Genomic DNA, 20,508 nt, shown 5'->3' with positions numbered 1-20,508 from the left:
TTAGAGGTATACTGAAACATATGGATTTACTTTCTATTGCAATAGTAATTCTACTTCATAGGTATACACAGTATACAACACAAATCATTCTATCATTTAGATTCTTTCAATTCTTTAAAACTCAGGTATTTTCTGTTTATACAGGTTTGTTAGTTAGCATGTCCGTGGTGCTAGGACTCAGGGGGACGTATTTAATTAGTGAAATAATTCTTCCTGTGATTATTTTTGAGATAACTTATAAACATTATTTTTAAAATTCAGAGCATTTGAACAATATAGATCCTAACTGCTCAATAGTTTGGCATTTTAATATATTTGTTTACTTGGCAATTATTTTTTTAATTTTAAGAGAATCCCTTTCTAGGTTAAGTGATCATTTGTCTTTTTGTGTTTATGTAGTATTGCATCTGCCACTCTTGAAATGCACATTTTAAAACACAGAGTAAAGTTCTGTAAATATGAAATAGCTGCCTAATCAAGATTTCATATCCCCATCCCACTGTTTCTGAGATCAGGTGTCAAAACTAAAATTGCAAGTGAACTTTTTTGAGACAGATTGTCTGTTAGTTTTATTCAGAATGGCAGATTTTTTCCTCCCAGAAAATTACTTTCTTTTTTCCTTCCTCAAATAATAATAGACAAAATACATTCAATTCAAATTGACATTTCTTCAGATTTACATAGGCCTAGGTACCTGAGAACTTCAGCTTATGGAATATATAAAAAGTAACCATCCTTTTTTATGTGTTTGACTCATGATAGATGACTTTATTGATCCTTGTAGAATCCAGGCTATTAAATGCTGAAATAATATATCTTTATTTTAATTTCCATAATTCATGAATATTAATCTACATAATTCCTGTAAGGAAATATGGACTTTATGTATACTTTAGAGAGTTTTTTCAATTCATTCTACGAGTAAAAAGTATTGTGAATAAACAGCATGGAATCTCTGTGGTTCTTTATTATATAAAGTGTAAATAAACAGTGTATGCTTCATGTTGTCATTTTTTAGCAAAAAATGAGATAATAGGCAGTATTTTACTTAACATCATAGGCAATTTTTAAATGTAAAATTTTATCCTAATGTGCTGATCTATAATTCATCATGTGTGGTGTAGAGAGAGATGGTGCTATTTGATAAGAATTTTGATAAATCTTGGTATCATGAAACAAAGGCTACATAGATAACTGAACTTATTATGAGAAAAGCAGAACAGTTTTCTGCTATGATTTAAGTGAATCTTCCTAACTGTACTATATGGAACTTTTGAACATTGAAAGACATTGAATAGCAATACAAACATAAACTTTAAAAGATTCCATGTTAATGTTAGGGATTAAAATGGAGTTGACAGGGCATCACTTAATTCTGCTTTGTGAGAAGATGACAGAAAATTAAAAAGTGACCTGCTCTTTGCCAGACAGAGTTTTTGGTGGCCAGTGAAATGACACAGACTAAGGGAAAAAGACGGCATTATAAACTGAGAAAAACCAGTTTTTATGGCGCATTAAGGATTAATCGCCCAGAAATTCCTGATATTATACTGGTTACAGCTGATGGCAGGTGTTATTTTATTTTCAGAAAAGTTATATTTCATAAAGATCATAAATAAAGGGTGAATTTTAAAGCTAACACATGCTACAAAGAACAGTAATATATAATTAGTCTACAAGAAGAGTAATATGTAATTAGTGAGTCTAGTGGGATAAGAAAATTTGTCTTTTCAATTTTCAGTAATAATTCCTTGATTCAAAACTGTAACATGCTCACTATACTCCAAAGTATATCCTGCCCTGCATCGAATATTTTATTTTTATTGCCATAAGAATCTATTCACACCAATAATTTGCTAATTGCAAAGGCCTCATTGGTTTAAAAGGTTCCAAATGGACACTATTCAGCACAAACTGCTTTAGTCAAAAGACAGTTTTAAAACCAAAATTTATTTTGATTACTTCTGTTCTGATTAATTCCAATTAGAAAAAAATGAATGTTATAAAAATATTACTTCAGTTTTATTGTTTTTACATATACTATGTAGTCAAATCTTAAAATTTAATTGTGGAGTAAGGAGGTGGTGGGGAGAAGAAAGTAGAAATTGCTATTCTTTGAGTTTGGCACACACTCTTATACAAAATAAAATTCATGTAGATAAAGAATATTGAGTTTCTCCTTCACTCAGCCTGGTTCAGTCAGTATTAACCAGCAGAAATTTTTACCTTTATGTCAAGACCACATCTATAACATTACTCAATGGTTTATAAGCACTTTGTTTATCTATTACAAAGAGAAACATGTTAGTTAACATCAATAGTTCTAAGAAATATTAATAAAATTCTTAAAAATATCTCCTCTTGCTATATCCATTTATATCACTTTTTTAAAGCCTTGTTTTTTCATTGCTATGAACCATATATATTTCTCTTACATTGCAACAATCTTCCTAGGTTGTCCAAGTATGATGAAGTCCATTAATAAATGACAAACTATAGTATCAACTTATTTTGTCACCTTTTTCAATGTTTTACCACACTATATTTTTCTACTATATTTTCAATGTAATAAATTATAAACTTGATCATAACTAAGTACATTTAAGTAAATTGTTCCAGTCAGAATTACCTAGGCACTAATGTACATAATTTAAATTAGAACACCTATAAATAAGTTGATTATTTCAATGAACATGTGCTGTTTTCATTTAGATATGTGCTAAGCATCAAGCAAATGTATTATAGTAACAGAATCCCTCAGCAGTCCTAGATAACAACTCATTAATGGTTTTGTGTTTCTCTGTTGCTGTATTGATGAATTTCTAATTCTTCCACTTCCTATCTTATCCTATAGGAAATAAACGATGTTGATGTACAGGAACTTGTAAGAAGGTCAATTGGAAGGCTAACGATTATTCGGCAGACATTTCCAGTCCCCCAGAATATAAGTCAGCGATGTTTCCGTGGCAACCATCGAATATCTTCAACATTGTGTGATCCAAAGGATCCATTTGCTCAGAATATGGAGGTATACTCTAAATGCCTGGGCATTTCTACCAGCATGCTTTGTTGTAAAGAGTGCTTTTAGAGTTGCATTAGATTCAGAATTATATTCTGTATCATTTCTGCATGATTCTCTTCTTCTATCATTTTAATAACTCTGATAGGGAGAGAGTGCTAAAATCTATATCTTTGATTTTTTTGTTCCTATTATAGAAAAAATATCTTGCTTAATAAAAATATAGTAAATAAAGATTCTTTCCTTCTAAACAGGTAGATCCACAACATTTCCCACGGTAGAATTTGTTCCTGATACTCCTACTATCTCATTCCAAATTATTAAGCTAATACATTTGCTTGATTTTTTGGGTATAACAAGGACAGAATGTTTATTATTTTGTTTTCAAAGATTAGTCTCCAGTTTGCATAACTTCAGTGAAATAATATTTAAATTCCAAAAAGTGCTATAACATTATATTAGTCATATTGAACCCATGCTATAGCTGAAACCTTCACTGTCAAGAATACAACAAAGAATTTGTAAGTAAATAAATAAAATCTCTCAATAGCAAAAAGAACCCAAGTCCCTGCAGCTTTCTCAAGACAATGTTCTTTAAATACTCACTTGGAGACTGTTTCTTTTTCTTAAGGAAAATCCTATCAGGTTTTTTTTTTCTTCTTGTACTGGAGATCTCAATCTGTCAGTTTGAAGGGGGTATTAGATAAAGCAGACACACCAACAGCAGGGAGCCAAAAGGAGCACTCTCTAGCAAGGCAAAAGACAGGAAAAAGGAAGAATCAATCACACACGCTAACTTACACATCCTATCAGTATAGGAGTTTTGCTGTAAAAGGAAATCTGTATCATAAAGCAGTTTCTAAGGGCATTGTTGTAGTACAACACTAGCCTGTTAGTGAATATTTAAACAATAATTCTAAAGCATCATCAAGGATTAAAGTTGTGATCAATTTTAGAAATCAGGGAAACATGATATATCTTAGAAAGTTAATCCTTTAGAATGTTTACTATGAAAATAGTTTTAGTTTAGATGTTCAGTTTGAACACTTTGGAAATATAATTGTAATATGACCAGTTTGTATTCAATAATATTAGATATATAAAGTAATTTGCTAAAACTACTTCTTTGAAAGCTGATCCTCCAGTCTCCTATTCTTAATCAATGTTGAGTTTTTTAGATGAATTACCATCTATCCAACACTTTGTTCACACTTATGAATGTAATAAGCATCATGGCTCCAGGATCATTATCCATAGAATATTCTGTTTCTTACTGGATCCGGAATCATAAATCTCAGTGTCCTTTTGTATCACTTCCTCCACCAAACCTACCCCAGTACATTGCACCTTTGTGAATATTTGTGGATTTGAATGTACCTAAGGGGAAGGCAGTGGTCAAAGTAAGGCACTCTAAAGCTTTACTTAAAAGGGCTTGTTTAAATTTAGTGCCATTCTTAGTAATAGGCTTATAATAGACCATATTTTCATATTCACTGATCACGAATATAATCGATGTGAAAATTATAGAATTCTAAATGGAGAACAACAGGAAGAATTTAGATTTAGAAAATTATGAAATATCAAAGACTGTTCTTGTCAAAGGAGGTAGCAGGAAATGAAAGTTTAAGCTAGAAAATTTATAAACTGTGTCATTTAGGGAAAGAAGAAAGAATTTTAAAGCACATTCACACATGAGCATAATCTTTTCATTTCAGTTAATCAGCAAGCATATTTTATTTATCTCTATATTCCCATGCTTATCTGATGCAGGAACATGATCAAGGAATCACCACCCTTAACCCTTGTGTTCATTGTACATTACTCAAACTCAGAGATGGAACAAAACAGAGCATTATTTTTTCTTTTAGGATTTGTTACATATTAACTTCCCTCTTATGTGTGATAGCATTTGACTAAATATTTAATATATAAAAGGAAAACTGACAAACTTTCATATGTAAAGATTTATATAATTAAAAGTGTGAATACAAAGCTCTTGAATTTAAAATGTTCCCCTAAAAGCAGAACATTTGATATACAGCCTCTCCTTGATGAAAAGTTTTTATCTCAATGAAGTTAGATCAAGAAACAAAATAAAATGTTGTTTTGTATGAAATGCACACAATATGACTGGCTAATAATTTGAAGGGGAAGTGGTTCTGTAGGAGAAGCAACCCCTCAACTTGGCATCTATAAAAACAATGCAGATAAATATGGCCACAGATAGTCTTTTTCCCCAGAATTAGGAAGTGGGCAATTTTAAAAATTTCAGAAAAAATAAACTATAAACATTGGCCAAAGTGAGCTCAAAAAGTAGAAACTCAACTGTAAAATCACATTAATCAATACAAGGAAAAGAAGGGAGGGTACATTGGATCTATATGGAGGCCTTTGGGCTGTTTCTAATTTTAATGTCTGTAGAAGGAAAATAAAATTTAGATCTGCAAACAAGTTTCATACATCTTTAAAATAATAGCCAAACACTAAAATACAAAGTTAGTTGAAGTTTCAGAGTAAAGAGTAAAGAAGTCCTCTTAGCTGGAAAAAGTTTTTACAACATATGAAACAAGAAGGAAGTGATCCCTTTACTGTTTGGTGGAACTCGTGTTAGTTTGGATGCTAAGAAAGAGAAAATGAACACTCCAATCTTTTTCAATCTATTTTCTCCATCTAAGGAAAATTATCCTCAAACTGGATAAGTTAGAGTAAAAATCATTAAAAGATAAGTAAGCCATTAGTTTATAAAGAGCAGGAATTAAAGATTTTAGGAGTATTTCTAACTGACTTAAATGAGGACTAACACCTAAGTGCTTTGAGCAATCAATAATCCAGCAGATGTGTTCCCAATATTATGATTTAGAGGTGTGAGAGAAATTCTTGGGAAGAACACCAAAGTAAAAGAGATTGGTTTATTGCCCAAATTTTCAAAAGTAGAAAGAAAAGACTCAGACAATCAAAATTTAGTATATTGCATGTTAATATTTACATAAACTATAGAATGTTTCATTAAATAAATGGTTTGGAGTATTTCAAATAAGACAATTGGGCTTCCTTAAGAAAAATCACAGCCAAACTAAGCCCTCATTAATAGGCTTTTAGGATTGGGAGCCTATAATAAAGCTATGTGTTATATATTGAGTTTTATATGGCATTTTTGACAAATTTTCTAATGAAATCCTGAGGGAAGACATTGAAAACTCTATAAATTGGTGACATTTGAATATTTTCACCAAATGAGTCCATATGGGATGAAGATACTAAACTCTGATCTCAGAGAAGAAGGTTCAAAATATTTTAAAATATTATCATTACCTTTAAAAGTTAAAACATGTATTTTTAATAAAATTAAACCATTTCAAATAATTACCAATTAAGCCATGTAGTTATTTTTGTCCAAAGTTTCAAGTGACCTTGAAATTAATTCACATAGAAGTACCAATAAACTATTCAAGAGACACTGCTACATCTAGAATATGCCTTAGATATATTCTGTAGTTTTGAATGTTTGCTAAAATACACCAGGTATTCTTTTACCCTTAGCTTGAGAAAAGTGGAACCTGATGAATATTCAGACGCCACTGATAAATATTTCACTCTTGAAATGCAAGGAAGTCTATGGTCATCTACAAGATTCTGTCCTTGGACCTAATATTGTCACAATGTTTATCACTCCATGAATGAAAATGAATAAAACATGTTTTTGAAATTTGTAAATGCCATAAATATAGGAGAGAAAGCCGGTGTTGTATTACATAAACAAGATCCAAATAAATATTAATCTTGACTGAGTAATAAGCCTAAAAGTTGAAACTTCATAAAGTATAGGTTCATAATCAATTACATGAAGTCTAGAGGAAGAGGCCTGGTTTGACAGCTGTTCAAAGCCGTTATGTTGAAGACAAATTCAGAATGAGTGCAGTGCAAAGTCAGATTTGCTCTAAACCATTTTAATATCATCTTGGACTCTGTCAGAAGCACTTTGCTAAGATCAAGACATACAGTGTCTTACACTACTGTCTCCTAGTCAGATCATATCTGCATTAATGTGTCAGTTCTGGTTACTAAACTTTAATAGAAACATTGAAGAAATAAGAGAAGGACAGAGGAAGAGTACCTGGATGATGAGCAGCCTGGGAACTATATCAGATGGTGAACAGAAGGAAACTGAGTGTTTCAGGGTAAGGCACAGATGGCATCAAATATTTTCACAGAGAAGAGATGGCAGCTACAGGTTCAGCGATGACAGAGAACAAGTGTAGTGACAGAAAGCCAGAGAAAAATGATGAGTTAGATGAGAAAATACTGGAAGATAAGATGTCAGAGGTAGTGTAGATTCATGTCCAGCTCCCAGTCACACGTGTTGGTTGTGGACATAGAAAAAGGGAAGCTTCTGTGAGTAGAAACTGGAGTCTCCTTTAAATGCTGAGAGACACTTTGGGATCATGGTGAGGAAGGAGTCAAAGACCTCACAAATAAAATCACCAAGAGATCAGTAGAGGACAGCACAAAGGAGCATGAGAGAGCACGGGAACTGCCAAGGAGAGTGAGTACTTGCTTTGAGAAAGAAGTAAAAGATTAGGAGGGGTTTTGGAAATCTCAGAGAAGGTCACTGCCACTTCTTGATCCTGCCACTGAGAATGTAACAAACGAGAGGAGGCAGTCATCTGTAAAATGCCTATCATATGTTGGGTACAGAACACTCACTTTGCCATTAGCATAGATATTCACACTCCATACCTTAAAGTATGCAAAACAGACTATGCCAGAGAAGGTCAAGTACTAGTAGCCACAGTTTTCCAGCAATGACTTGATTTATGTCAACCCACCTAACTTTAAACCTGACATTTTCCCACTTATTCCAATTTTTTTTTTACTTTATTTGATGATTGTTTATTTAAAAAAAAAAAAAAAACATGTTCTAGATGGTCGGCTAAGTCAAAAGGAGATTAAGTATAGGCAAACTAAAGCACAAGGATGGAGAGTTTCCATACAGGAGGATCTCCTATTCTTGTGTGAATGGCAGATTTTGAAAAATCTTACCATTGTGACGTGTTTCCATACACCTATGTACTGTGTGTTCTGGGAGAGAAGACTGCTCAGGGAAGCTTAGGATTGGGAAATTGTCAGGGTAGCATTCTCTCAGCAGGTAACCTTTATGCTAAATATTGAAGGAAGTTAACTAGTTGGAGAAAGCTAAAGATACATTGAAGGATGCTACCATATATCTCAGGTACACACTTAAAGCAGTTAAAGGGCAATGCAGAATAAAGATAGACAAGAAGAAGCAAGTTAAGGCCGTGAAAACAGGGGAGTTTGGAAAAGACAGATATTTGCATATCATTTGAAGAAGTTTATAAAAAGATTTTTCCTTGGATTGTTTTGTACAGTTCGCTCATCTTCCTTATTTCTTCCACATTTTCCTATTGGGTCTTCACAGTCTAAGTCCAATTTGAATTTTGACTCACAGACTAATTTTAACTTCAAGTCTATACTTCATTCACTGCAGATTTTAGTCATTCTCCTCTGGTCTCTAATAATTAGCTGGGTGGACCAGGAGTAAGAATAGCTAGCCCTAATATTTTCTTAAACAATAATAAACTTGTATTTTATATAATACCTAGAAATGTTCAATGTGTTTTCAAAGACCTGCCATCCATTAGTATTATATATATATTAAATGTGTTTAACAAACACAGATGATTAAAGATTTACCTGGCATATAAATGAAAATCCACAAGGCATTGTTGGGAAGCTCTTATTAACAGCTCTGAATAGCATCAAACTCTAATTATCCCAATAGCCAAATCTTACTACTGTTCTGTGATGTGCACAGACTGTTTCATAAATTTCCTTCTTCGTTAATTACAACCAAATGACAACCCACATATTTTCCCTTTCATTTTTAGGGAAAACTGTGATAACAAGACACTTTTAAAACCTGAGAAAATTTGAATGCATTAAGATAAAATTAATTTCCATCACTATGTTGATTTCTCAATTTTTTTTCTATCAGGTTTTTCTTTTTGAGCAGTCATAATATAACATTTAACAGCTTTTATTGACCTAAGATCCCCTTTTCTATTCATGTTTTCTTAAAAAATTCTAATTACTTTGAAAAACAAACACCTTTGGTAATTAGTTGGTAGTATAGATAATAGTTCTTGCAAGACTTAAATTTTAATAGTGCAACAGATCTTTAAAAAATTGGCAATAATTCATTTTTTTTCAATCTGTGTAGAAAGAAGATAATATCATGGTTACCTTAGAAGAAGAGAGCATTAATATAAACACATTCAGACACTGTTCGTAGTTTATGTTATTTGTCATGTCAATGAATTTCAATGCATGTGTATGCCTACCTTATGTTGTATTGATCCTTTATCATTGTAGTATTTGTGAATGGGTCTGTTTTCTTTCATTTCTTCATTATAGAAGCCCCATAGCCATAAACACACACTGATGTCTGCTTCTTTTTTTTTGGTACCTATAACACTCATATATAAGATTGAGTTAATATTTCATCTGAATAACTAAAATGAAGAAATTTTACGTATTCAAAAAATGTATTATTCAGTGTGTCCTTCCAATCTTAAGTCCTTAGATCCTTACCTCCTCAGAAAGAAATAAGGGCCAGTGATTTTCTATGGTCTGACACTAACAGCGTTGCCTCTGTCAAAACATCTCTTTTTTATCTTCTCTTTCATACCTTAATAAGCTGAAAACCAATTGAGGCATACAATCAGACAAGACTTCATTCTCAATAGCAAAATTGCCCAAGAAATGAAAAAAGAAACCTTCTCCATAATAAATAACCCAGTAAACTATCCAGAGCAGCTAAGCGGACAAATTTCTCCTTATTCTGGATGGGATGGATGGTATCAATGATTCTAATGATCACTGTCTAATGTCTTTTCAGATTTCAAACCTTTACATATATGACACAGTGCTTCTGCTTGCTAATGCTTTTCATAAGAAGCTGGAGGACCGAAAGTGGCACAGCATGGCCAGTTTGTCATGTATCAGGAAGAATTCAAAGCCCTGGCAGGGTGGGCGTTCCATGCTAGAGACCATCAAGAAGGTAACTTCTGATTAGCATTTCACTCGTCTTAATTTCTATGTAAATAGCATACAATAGACCAGAATTTGATGAGATATCTTTTAGAAAGATTTTTTTCTCGTCAGTATCACTGCCATCTCAAAGCACAAAATAGCAAAATGAAATATTTAAAGGATAAAGTTTAGAGGGTTACAAACATATATTAAATAAGTGACCCCTTACTGATTTTAAGGAAAGTTGATGCAAGTAAAAATTGGTGATCAAGATTATTTTAAATTGCCCTGGTTATGTCTTTAAAGATGCTCAAATTATTTTGGTGTCTGTCATAAGGTGCATAAAGTTCTCTTGGTTTGGGATTTTTGTTGTTGTTATTGTTGTTGTTGTATACCAACTGAAAATTTATAGTACACTTGGCTGTTTTTCATTTTGATGATACATGCTAAGGCATTGTGTGCGATGATCCTTAATTTATCTTATAATGAAGACGTAATTCATAAACAGTTCCTATGGTGAAGTGCTCATGCACTCTTTCCGGCACCTGATTGTGGTCCTTTTCATCACTGTCTGTGTGTTGCCTCCATGGGCTGTGGCTGGCTTTGGTTTCACTACCTGTTCCATTCCCAGAAGGCAGTTTATGTTGTTCAGCTCTTCTCAGTGCCATAAGCACTCTGCAGTTTATTAGCCTCTTTGTCATGTCATCCTTGCTGACATTTTCTGTTCATCTTGCACAGCTTCATGGATTTAAAATGAAATGATTAATAAAACAAACAGTTTCTCCTGTACCCTGTACGCAAAGCAGACAGCCATTTGGAAGTTTGTTTTTTTATTTCACCCTTCCTTTTTCTTTCCTCATACATTTGCCTTTTTTGTTTTCCTTAAACAGGCAAACAAACAAACAAACAAAAAACTAACTGAAATGTGAATATATTTAGAAAAGTCAGGAAAAAAATATCTAAAAATTTAACACTGGGACTGAGACAGATATACAAAAACAGGAAGTGAAGGAAAGAAATCTTTCAAATGGAGAACAGCTGGGATGCTTCTCTTGGTGGTGTTTCCTTTTTGTAAAAGAATCACTTTGGTGAGATTCTTATCAGCAAATGTACTTGAGGATTAAATGTATTAAACATGTTGGAAAAGAAACATTTTTCAACTGAGAAATGAGTAAGTCAAATAGAAATCAAGGTATTGCCAAAATCTCCTAACTCTTTGTATGTAGAGAGCTGGCAGGTATGAACCAAGGGAGGTTGTTGAACACGATTCTAATCCTGCCAGTTTATTAATTCACAGTTTAGCTAGGATGCAGGAACCTGAATACATTCATTCTTCGGGAGCTTTCATGCAAAGATAGAATAATTGTTCAGGAAGTCGCTTAGGAGATGCCTATTTAGTGAGAAGTTTGTAGGAAGAAAAGAGAGACACCATAATATACAGGGGTTTCTCATACAGCAATTCAGCATATAGATCATTAGGGTAAATATTTCAGTTTATTTATTTATTTATTTTTGTCTCACATTTTTCATTGACTTAAAGAAATTGAGTTATTTTTTTCCCAGTCTCATTATCATTATTATTATTTTAGCCTCACATAGGAGTTTTGGATCATCCTATTAAGATAATGGAACTGATGATACCCCACACACCAAGAAAATTTGATGTAAACGAGAATTTGGAGAGAGTTGAGTGGGCCTCAGCTTCCAGCCTGGCTTGGGCGAAGCAGAGGGAGCAGGCTGGGCCTGTTCAGTGGCTAGTGGCCAGGGTTGAGGGATAGTTCCTAACCATGTGGGCTGGACACCTGTAGGCTTTTGTTTCCCATAGACATCAAATAAGAAGGTACAGGATGGGCTTTCTTATCATCCTGCCCAGATGTGGGACCAAAACAGAAAGGGAGGGCAAGGTATATAAAGAAGTTTGCAGCCACACGTCACAAATGAGGTCAGGCTTCTTATTACAGTGGCAGCAATCTAGTGATAAAATTCTTAATTACATTCAAGTAAACACAGCATGCCTATATTAAGGGCATGCTATGCACACTTAACACAGCTGTGTGCTGCTGCAGAGTACAAACAAGTAAAAGAACCAGTTTCTGTCCCTGAATTAATTATATTCTCATTACGGGGATGATGAGAAAACAGAGTTAAAAATGATATAGTGGACATTAGTATAAATGTCCAACAATAGGGGAAGTGGCTATTTTGCAGATATTCTTGTGTTCAGCTTTATAATTTTTTTGTCTGAATGGGTAGAATAAGATCTTCCTAGTTTTTCTCTTTTTTCTAAAATCAGAGCCTAATTCTCAACATTTAGTTTTTTCCCAGGTATTATAAGCACCACAATGCAATTGTTATTTATACAGATTTTATAGTTTGGTTTTTGAAAGGATTTTGATTTTTTTAAAATATTGAATCTTCTCACCCAAACACATGGAATCAATATTATCATCTTTTTATAACCCTCCTTAGAGAGTTATAGTTCTTTGTACATATTTCCAATGTATTTTTTTTCCTAAAATTGTATAGGGTCGTGTGTGTGTGTGTGTGTGTGTGTGTGTGTGTGCGCGCGCGTGCGCACATGAATGGGAGCTGTTTCTATTATATTAGTTATTGCAAGTATATTCAGAGCAGTTATTGATGTTTAATATGTTTTGGACTGATCTGATGAACTTTTCAAGCTTAATTACTAGTTCTCAGATCATAGTGTATTCTCTTGTATTTTTCAAATAGACATTGATATCATCTTCAAATAAAATTAATGTTATCACTTCAATTTTAATACTTTGTCTTTTTAATACTTTAAAAACTTTCCTGGACAAACTTCCTTATATTCCTCTTCCAGTCTTGTATAATTTTAATGATAAACACCATATTGGCTTATTAAAAATGTCATAAGTATTATGAGGTATATCAAGGGTATTGTTTGAAATTTAATGTCTAAAAATTGTTTTAGCAAAGTATTCTTCTGTTTTTGATTTATATTTTTATGCTTAAATTCTTATTTTTATTAGTGTCTCATAGAATTTTAGAGTTGAAAATACAATAAAGTTAATCTTGCCTTTTTTCCTCATTTTAAGTTATAGAAAACTGAGCCACAGAAAAACGAAATGACTTAATAGTTATATAGCTAATTAGTTACAATTACTGTGGTTTTTTAATTCTAATTCTGTGTTCTTTGAATTATGTACCATTTACCCTTTTTATTGGTTATAGTGGTGGTATTTTTACAATTCTGTCACAATCACTTGACTAAAAAATGTGACTACCTTGAAATTACATAAGCCATATTTAAATTTTAATATGGCTTATTTTTGCAATCTTTATTTTATTATCAGAAGCTGCACTTACTTGTAATATGTATTTAAGGAAGGATTTTTATGTTTTGTAATTTAGTTTATTGATGTTACATAACCTAGAGCAGGCTTTCAAACTTTTCTAAGTAAAATCAATAGAAGTTTAGGTGCTCTAAAAATGTGAGAGAGGATCTCCACGGATGGACTCCCACCACAATCAGTTCTAAGAACCACAATTTGAAACCACTTCACTAAACATTTAGAAATTAATTTAACCAGTGCAGAAAAACATTCTTTCTTACAGAATGTGGATTTGGATCATACCTGTGCAATGTGGGTAACCAATCTTTATTTATTGAATTGTTCATGTTTAAATAGCAATTATTTTCATTGTTTCTTCATGTTACTCCTCTTAATATTGAAACATTTTCCAAGACTACACTTTATTCAGTCATTTATTCACCAGTGTCTTAATAGATGTTCATCAATTTGCATGCATTGTGGAATGAATAGTGCAAAATCAAGAAAAGAAATGTAGAATCCAGTAGTGGATATTGATTAAGTACAAAAAGCTCTTCTGTAAGGCCAAGGACAATAGAAAGCCCCCAGTATGGTAAAAATAGGATTATGAGAAATCTTAGAGAAGAGTGGAGTGTGTTGTACACTCACATACCTGCTTCACCAGGAGGCACTGATTCTCCCCAAGGACACCTAGCCAAGATTCTGCTTAGCAACTGTCCTAGACAGGAAGGAGCTGCTTCACCCTTTTCCTGGGACCTGCATGTACCTAAGGAATGGTCATTGCAGACTAGAAAGGCATGAGTCCTTTCCCTCACACAGGGATAACCACAGACTGGCCTGGAGGGTCGCCTGAGAGGCTGCTGTGTTTGCATAATAGTTCCACCTCTCCCTCTGCCCAATCCACCTTCCCTTATTCTCTCCCAGGTACATTCTCAGGAACTCTTCAAGTAAACTTCCCACATATAAACAAGTTCCTATTTCAGAGCTGTTTCCTGGGGAACTTGACTTAAAATAAAAAATAGAAAAATTTTCATAGAATTCATAGCATCGTAATGGAAACTTCAAAATTAGCAGGGTTGGTTTATGTAAAGCTTTGAGAGGAGTATGTGGCTGGGACCACTCTAACTGACACATCTTCTTAAATCATGTATATAGTGACAAAAGTTGATTAGTTTTCCAGAGTTCACAGAACACATGAGAGAAAATTATCTGAACTGAAAAGAGACTGAGAACAAATGATTTAATTTTATGGGTAAATGAAAGACACAAAAATTTTGGATGAAATCAGACCCGAGTATTAGAAAGAATACACTTACATCTTTGACTTTAAAACAACAGCAAAAAAAGTGATTAAATTTTTTACACTAATCATTTTCTATTCATTTTATCTGAGTTAGCCAATTAAAACTCAATAGATCTTCAAATCAAATATATTCACATTGGCTTAATTGATCAACTTCTGTTAATTGCTTGAGGTAATTACTTTCAAAACTGAATGTGGGAAAATAGAAAATATCAATGGAATCTTATACATTATCTCATATTGGTACATGTTGATACTTACTGATATCTAAAAGAGATATCTTGGTGCATGTTGATATTTGAAAGAGTATTCTTTGAAATGGCAAAAATATTGAAATCACTTCAGTTCTTAAATGGTAATTTATTCATTCAACAAATATTTATTGAATACTACCATATGCTGTACTGTGAGATCACAGAATAAGGAAGAAAAATAGAAATATCAAAAATACAAGTGTGATCAGTTCTATAAAAGGGAAAACACCAACTGTTCTGGAAATATGTGACAGGAGATTCTTCTTGGGTTGAAGACTGACAGGTGGAAACATTCAGGTTGGGTAGAAACCATATAAAGATTTCTATATGGACTCCTCACTGAAGTAGTTTTCTTTGCCCTCAGTTTCCTTAAGAGGTAGATAGCATAATGTATAGTGTCCTATTTACTTCTCAAGTTTGCTGCAATTCAGCCAGGAAAGGAAGAGAAGCATGTTCCAAGGATAGGGATGGAAGAATATTTCATGCAAGGGGTGTAGAAAGTTCAGAGGCTTAGAAGGAGACTGGGGCTCACCTGAGTCTGTGAAATAAGCCCAAGCTGCATGCATAGAGTAGGGCTGTGATTCCTCATGCTTACGAGAGGTGGATGGGAAGGATCATGCAGGGTCCTGTAACGAGACACACATATATATATTTGCCTAAAATCTGTTCACAGAGTAAGGTGGCCATGAAGTATCTTAAACAGTGTGATCACAAAATCAGATTACCCTGTGGCTGCCACATGGCGATTCCATTCTGCAGCTATCATTGGATGAAGACAGGGTAGAAGAGAGAACACCAATCAAGAGGAGTGGGCTCCTACTCAGAGGGCATCTGGTCCAGGGTGGGACATGGGATGGACAGAAGTACCCAACTCCAAGATAGGTTTAAAAGGTTGAAATGAGATTTGGTGATTAATTAACTATTTGAGAAAGAAGATTAAGATAATTAATCCTAGTTTTATTTCTTGGACAAAAATAATTCTGACATTATTTTGTGTTGTAGGCTTTAAAAAATTGTATATTTAAGTGCAAACATAACTTTCCTTTCGGTGTAACACACTATATCCTTTTGGATTTGTAAACTTGAAGGAAAGAGAAAATACAGCAAAACATAATCTGATTTACCATAAATAGCTTATTTTACAAAAAAAAAAATGCATGCAAACTTTTTACCACAGGAGCTTTGGGAAAAAAGTCATTTTGCCCTTGGAATAGGCTCCTGTGAACTTATCAGTGCACACTCCAACTTCAGATTATTTGAATTAGAAAGTGGGTAAAGTGCTATAGATTTCAAATGAGTTTCATTCAGTATTAATTTTTTGAGAAATCACTGTGATATACATATGTTTTATTGGACACACTGTTTATATGGTCCAGAGGAAAAATTATGAGGAACAAGTTAAAGGTTTCTGTATGGGCTCCTCACTGAAGTAGTTTTCTGTGCCTCAGTTTCCTTAAGATATAGATAGCATAATTAAAATGCCAAGAGTGTCCTATGTACTTCGCAGTTTGTTGCAATTCTATTTTGAATGAATATTTGAGAGTGAGTGTGTGTGTGTGTCCAAATCAATTTTTTTCTAAACATTTCATACAAATGAAGCTTTTGGTTTTATTTTTGTTTTCATCCAGGATCCTGATATTTATCTACCTACTATTATATTTCTTTGCTGGGTAGAAACTGTGGTGTTTTTCTCCTGTCAGGGATTTTTCTCTCTGAAGCTGACACTGATGAAACATGGGGACATGAGGGCATGCTGCTGAGTCTGGCATCTCCTGTGTGCACACTGCTTTAAAGGCCTCACGGTTTTTTAAAGGCTATCCTTGGTTCCTAAGCATGTCTGTGGGTGACAGGGAGCCTAGGAATATGTATTAGGAAATTAGGCAAATATCATAAATATTTTATATTTTGAAGTTACTTTTCAATTTCAAGTATAGGGAAAACTCCTTCAGTTTTATAAACAGAGTAAAATAAGTTCTTAAAAAATATTTTTTTCTCATTTTTTTTCCAATTTATCTTATCCATAAGGGAACAACAAAAATTTGCCTTTCAGAAATTTATTATCCTACCTTTGTAATAAATTATTCTCAACCTTTGGTTCTCCCTGTAATTTTTCTCTTTGCTCTCTATATGATACCCACTGGTATTTCTATATCAAACGGTAGGATAAGATCCAAGCTAATTTATTTCGTATTTTTAAACAGGTTTACTCTGCCAGCAATTTTACTGTCAATTTAAAGGACATCTAGAAATTATTTGTATGTGCTATTCATTCTATCAATGTCTCATTAGCTTATTTTGTTTAAAATCTGCTGCATCATCAAGAGATTTAAAAAAAATACAACCATGCATGAACAAAGATAATGACCACTCATTACCACCTGGACAGCAGACATTTTTACCAAGACTGTTTTCAAGGTTAATCTGAGGATAAATGAAAAAGTTCAGAACCAATGGAATTTTCTAAGGCAATCAAAAAACAGGTTAAGTCTGGGTGAGATAACAAGGGGCTTCACTTACAGGGTTTATGCGCTTAAAATGCCGACCTCTCAAGTATCCCTGACATCCTCATGAGGGAAAATTTCTCTGATGATACATGCCAAATAGCTCATTAAGAATATAGCATAAAGAGGATAAATTACAAAGTTGAAAGGTGAACAAGGTAACTGAAGGCTGCAGCAAGTTAAATGCAAGTCCCCTGATTTATCGGGGAGTTTTGTACCTCATTCGAAGCAAGTACACTAAGTTGCTCATGGTGAAAACTAGCTGCCATGAAGAAGACCTGGCCATGTGAGCATTGATTGGGAATAATAAGATTGCAACAGGAAGTCTAGTGCTCAACTGTTTAAAAATTTCAAGGGATAATATTTTTACTACATAACAATTTTTTTGATACACAATCCTTTCTTTTTCCTAGAAATATAGTACTAAGAAAGTTAAGATTCTGATGTGATCAGGTACCACAATGAGGTACATGTGTTTTTGAGGACAATAAAAGCTCTTATCAAAAGCTTTCTGAATATCATTAGCTTGAACTTATGTGTGGTAATATAAGTTACACTTGTCAAACTCCTGCTGCATTTGCCACTTAGAGATATTACGGATAATAAATCCTGGTACTTGGTCCTCAATCTTAAGTGATAATCAGATTTTTTGAGAGATTAAGACTGAGTGAACACAAAGTATCAAATTTACTAATAAGAAGTGAATATATTCCCTTTATCAAACATGCAGTCAGACAAGGAGCACAGGCAAGGAGAGAGTACAGGACATTCTACATAGCTTCCCAGGTCCTTTCTTCTCACATTGGACATTACATTCTATCTCCAATGAAGGTTTTGTCAGACTTATTTTCATAAGGGGAACCATTTGCATTAAGAAATACCTCAGTTTTTATTCTAGAAAGTGTAAACTATCAGGACATTTTCCAGGGTCCATTAATCCATAATTCCTAAGCTTATTGACCATAATAATTCCTATAATAACCCCTTAGTCTAGGATATCTTCCTAAAGATTTTTGTGTGTGTGTGTGTGTGTGTGTGTGTATGTGTGTAAGGACTCTTCTTCCTAGTAAATATTAGCAGACTATGTTTCCGGAATTACAGTTGAAAGGGTTATTAAACTTACTTTCCATCCTAACTTCTGCCATAAAAGGAATGAGTGGATCTTATGCTAGCTATTTTAACTCTTCCAAAATACTAATCAATGAGATATAATTGGGTTGAAATTTATGAAAACATCTCTAAGGGCATCTAAATATTCATGCATATAACCTATTTTTGCAAACCCAATAAAACTGCCTGAGAAAAAATAAAATTATGCCTACAATTTATAGAATTAGCCTCTAACATTAAAGAATAAGGTAGTAGTGGAGGTGATGATGATAATGATTATAATAGTAATTGAGCTCTCACTATATGTCAAGCACTATATACTTGTTTTATACTATAAATACTAGTATATATATAAAACTATAATAGTGGCTGGGGTTGTGGCTCAGTGGTAGAGCACTCGCCTCACACTTGTGAGACCCTGGGTTCTATCCTCAGCACCACATAAACATAAATAAGTGAAATAAATTATTGTGTCCAACTGCGACTAAAAAAATAAATATTTTAAAAAACTACAATAAAGATCATAATAATCTTCTGAGATAGATTCTATTATTTTTCCCATTTAACAGAAACAGAAATAGAGGAATAGAGAAGTTAAGAGACTTGGCCAGATTTATGCAGCTAGTAGACAGCATAATGTCAGCCAAAAAAGACAAGAAATGGAGTTACAGGTTATGACAAGTGAGATATAGTCTAGTAGCAACATCACAGAGGTGATAATTGAAGCAGTTTATATACTGAGGTAATAATTTGTTGTCCAAATAAAAGCCATTATTAGGCCAAAATTCTAATTCAGACATACTTTGATATTGACATGATTCAGAATGTGACGTTGATTTACAAAATTCTAAATAATGTGAAGTCAGATAAACTAAAGTCAGAAAAGAATGGTAAACAAGAGCGAAAGAAGTATGACCTACATTGCCATCTGTTGGGGAAAGGAACATCTGTCACGTTGAATGAAAGATGAAGCTGAGAAGTTCCCAAGGAATCTCAACAGCTAACACTGCTGGTTAAGAGTAAAAGCACTTTTCAAGCCTAATTTAGTTTCCATATACATCTATTTGTGTATATATTTTATATATTATGTATATACACATAATTTACCTTTTTTACCATTTGAAATTTCTTAACTGATACATAAGAACATAAAATTGTATATATTAGTGGATACCATGTAATTTTTTAAATATATGTGTATATATATATATGTACATATACATATGTACATGTATATCCACACACACATATATAACACACTTTGTGTAATATTTAAAGATATCTGTCTTAAAATATTAAAGATATCTATCTCTTAGGCATTTATCTTCATGGTAAAAAAATGTTCAAAATTCTTCTAGATTTTGAAATAGTATATTTTGGTTGTAATTGCATAAGTATGTTTATAGAAGGAGGAAAATAAGCCTCTAATAATTTTTAAAAAATCATGAATTTTGAGATTCCCAGGAATAAAATTTGAATGACATTTAAATGAAATTGTGCTGGAGTAAAGCATATTGCATTGTCTAAATTTATCTGCAGAGTAGCTTTTTGTGTTCACCAGAACATCATGCATTCTAACAAATGTAGTCACCCATGATTCAAGGTAAGGTGGCAAAACTTGAACCTGGAATTGAGTCTCAGCTCTAACATGATGTCATTTTTTTTTTCAATTTGTTCTAATTAGTTACGCATGAAAGCAGAGTGCATTTTGATTCATTGTACACAAATGGAGCCCAGGTTTTCATTTCTCTGGTTGTACACTATGTAGAGTCCCATCATATGTGCAGTCATACATGTACCTAGAGTAATGATATTCATATCATTCCACCATCTTTCCTGTCCCTATGCTTTTTCCCCTCCTCCCTCCCCCTTGCTCAATCAAAGTTCCTCTATTCTCCTCACAGTCCCCCCTCCCCAATTATGGATCACCATCCACTTATCAGAGAGAACATCCAGC

General features: G+C 33.3%; 1 protein-coding gene across 4 annotated transcripts in view; it reads left to right on the top strand.

The window, feature by feature from the left end:
• Grid2 (glutamate ionotropic receptor delta type subunit 2) overlaps positions 1-20,508 on the top strand; it is a 1,411,364-nt gene that overhangs the window by 849,421 nt on the left and 541,435 nt on the right. For all 4 annotated transcript variants that reach the window (XM_021734724.3, XM_078021917.1, XM_005337550.5 and 1 more), the window contains exons 6-7: positions 2,855-3,028; positions 9,936-10,097. In XM_021734724.3, coding sequence (XP_021590399.1) covers positions 2,855-3,028; positions 9,936-10,097 — 336 coding nt within the window. The remainder of the gene's footprint in view (positions 1-2,854; positions 3,029-9,935; positions 10,098-20,508) is intronic.

This window comes from Ictidomys tridecemlineatus, chromosome 9 (assembly GCF_052094955.1).
Source record: "Ictidomys tridecemlineatus isolate mIctTri1 chromosome 9, mIctTri1.hap1, whole genome shotgun sequence".
Lineage (NCBI taxonomy): Eukaryota > Metazoa > Chordata > Mammalia > Rodentia > Sciuridae > Ictidomys > Ictidomys tridecemlineatus.
This window is presented reverse-complemented; position numbering and strand designations above follow the sequence as displayed.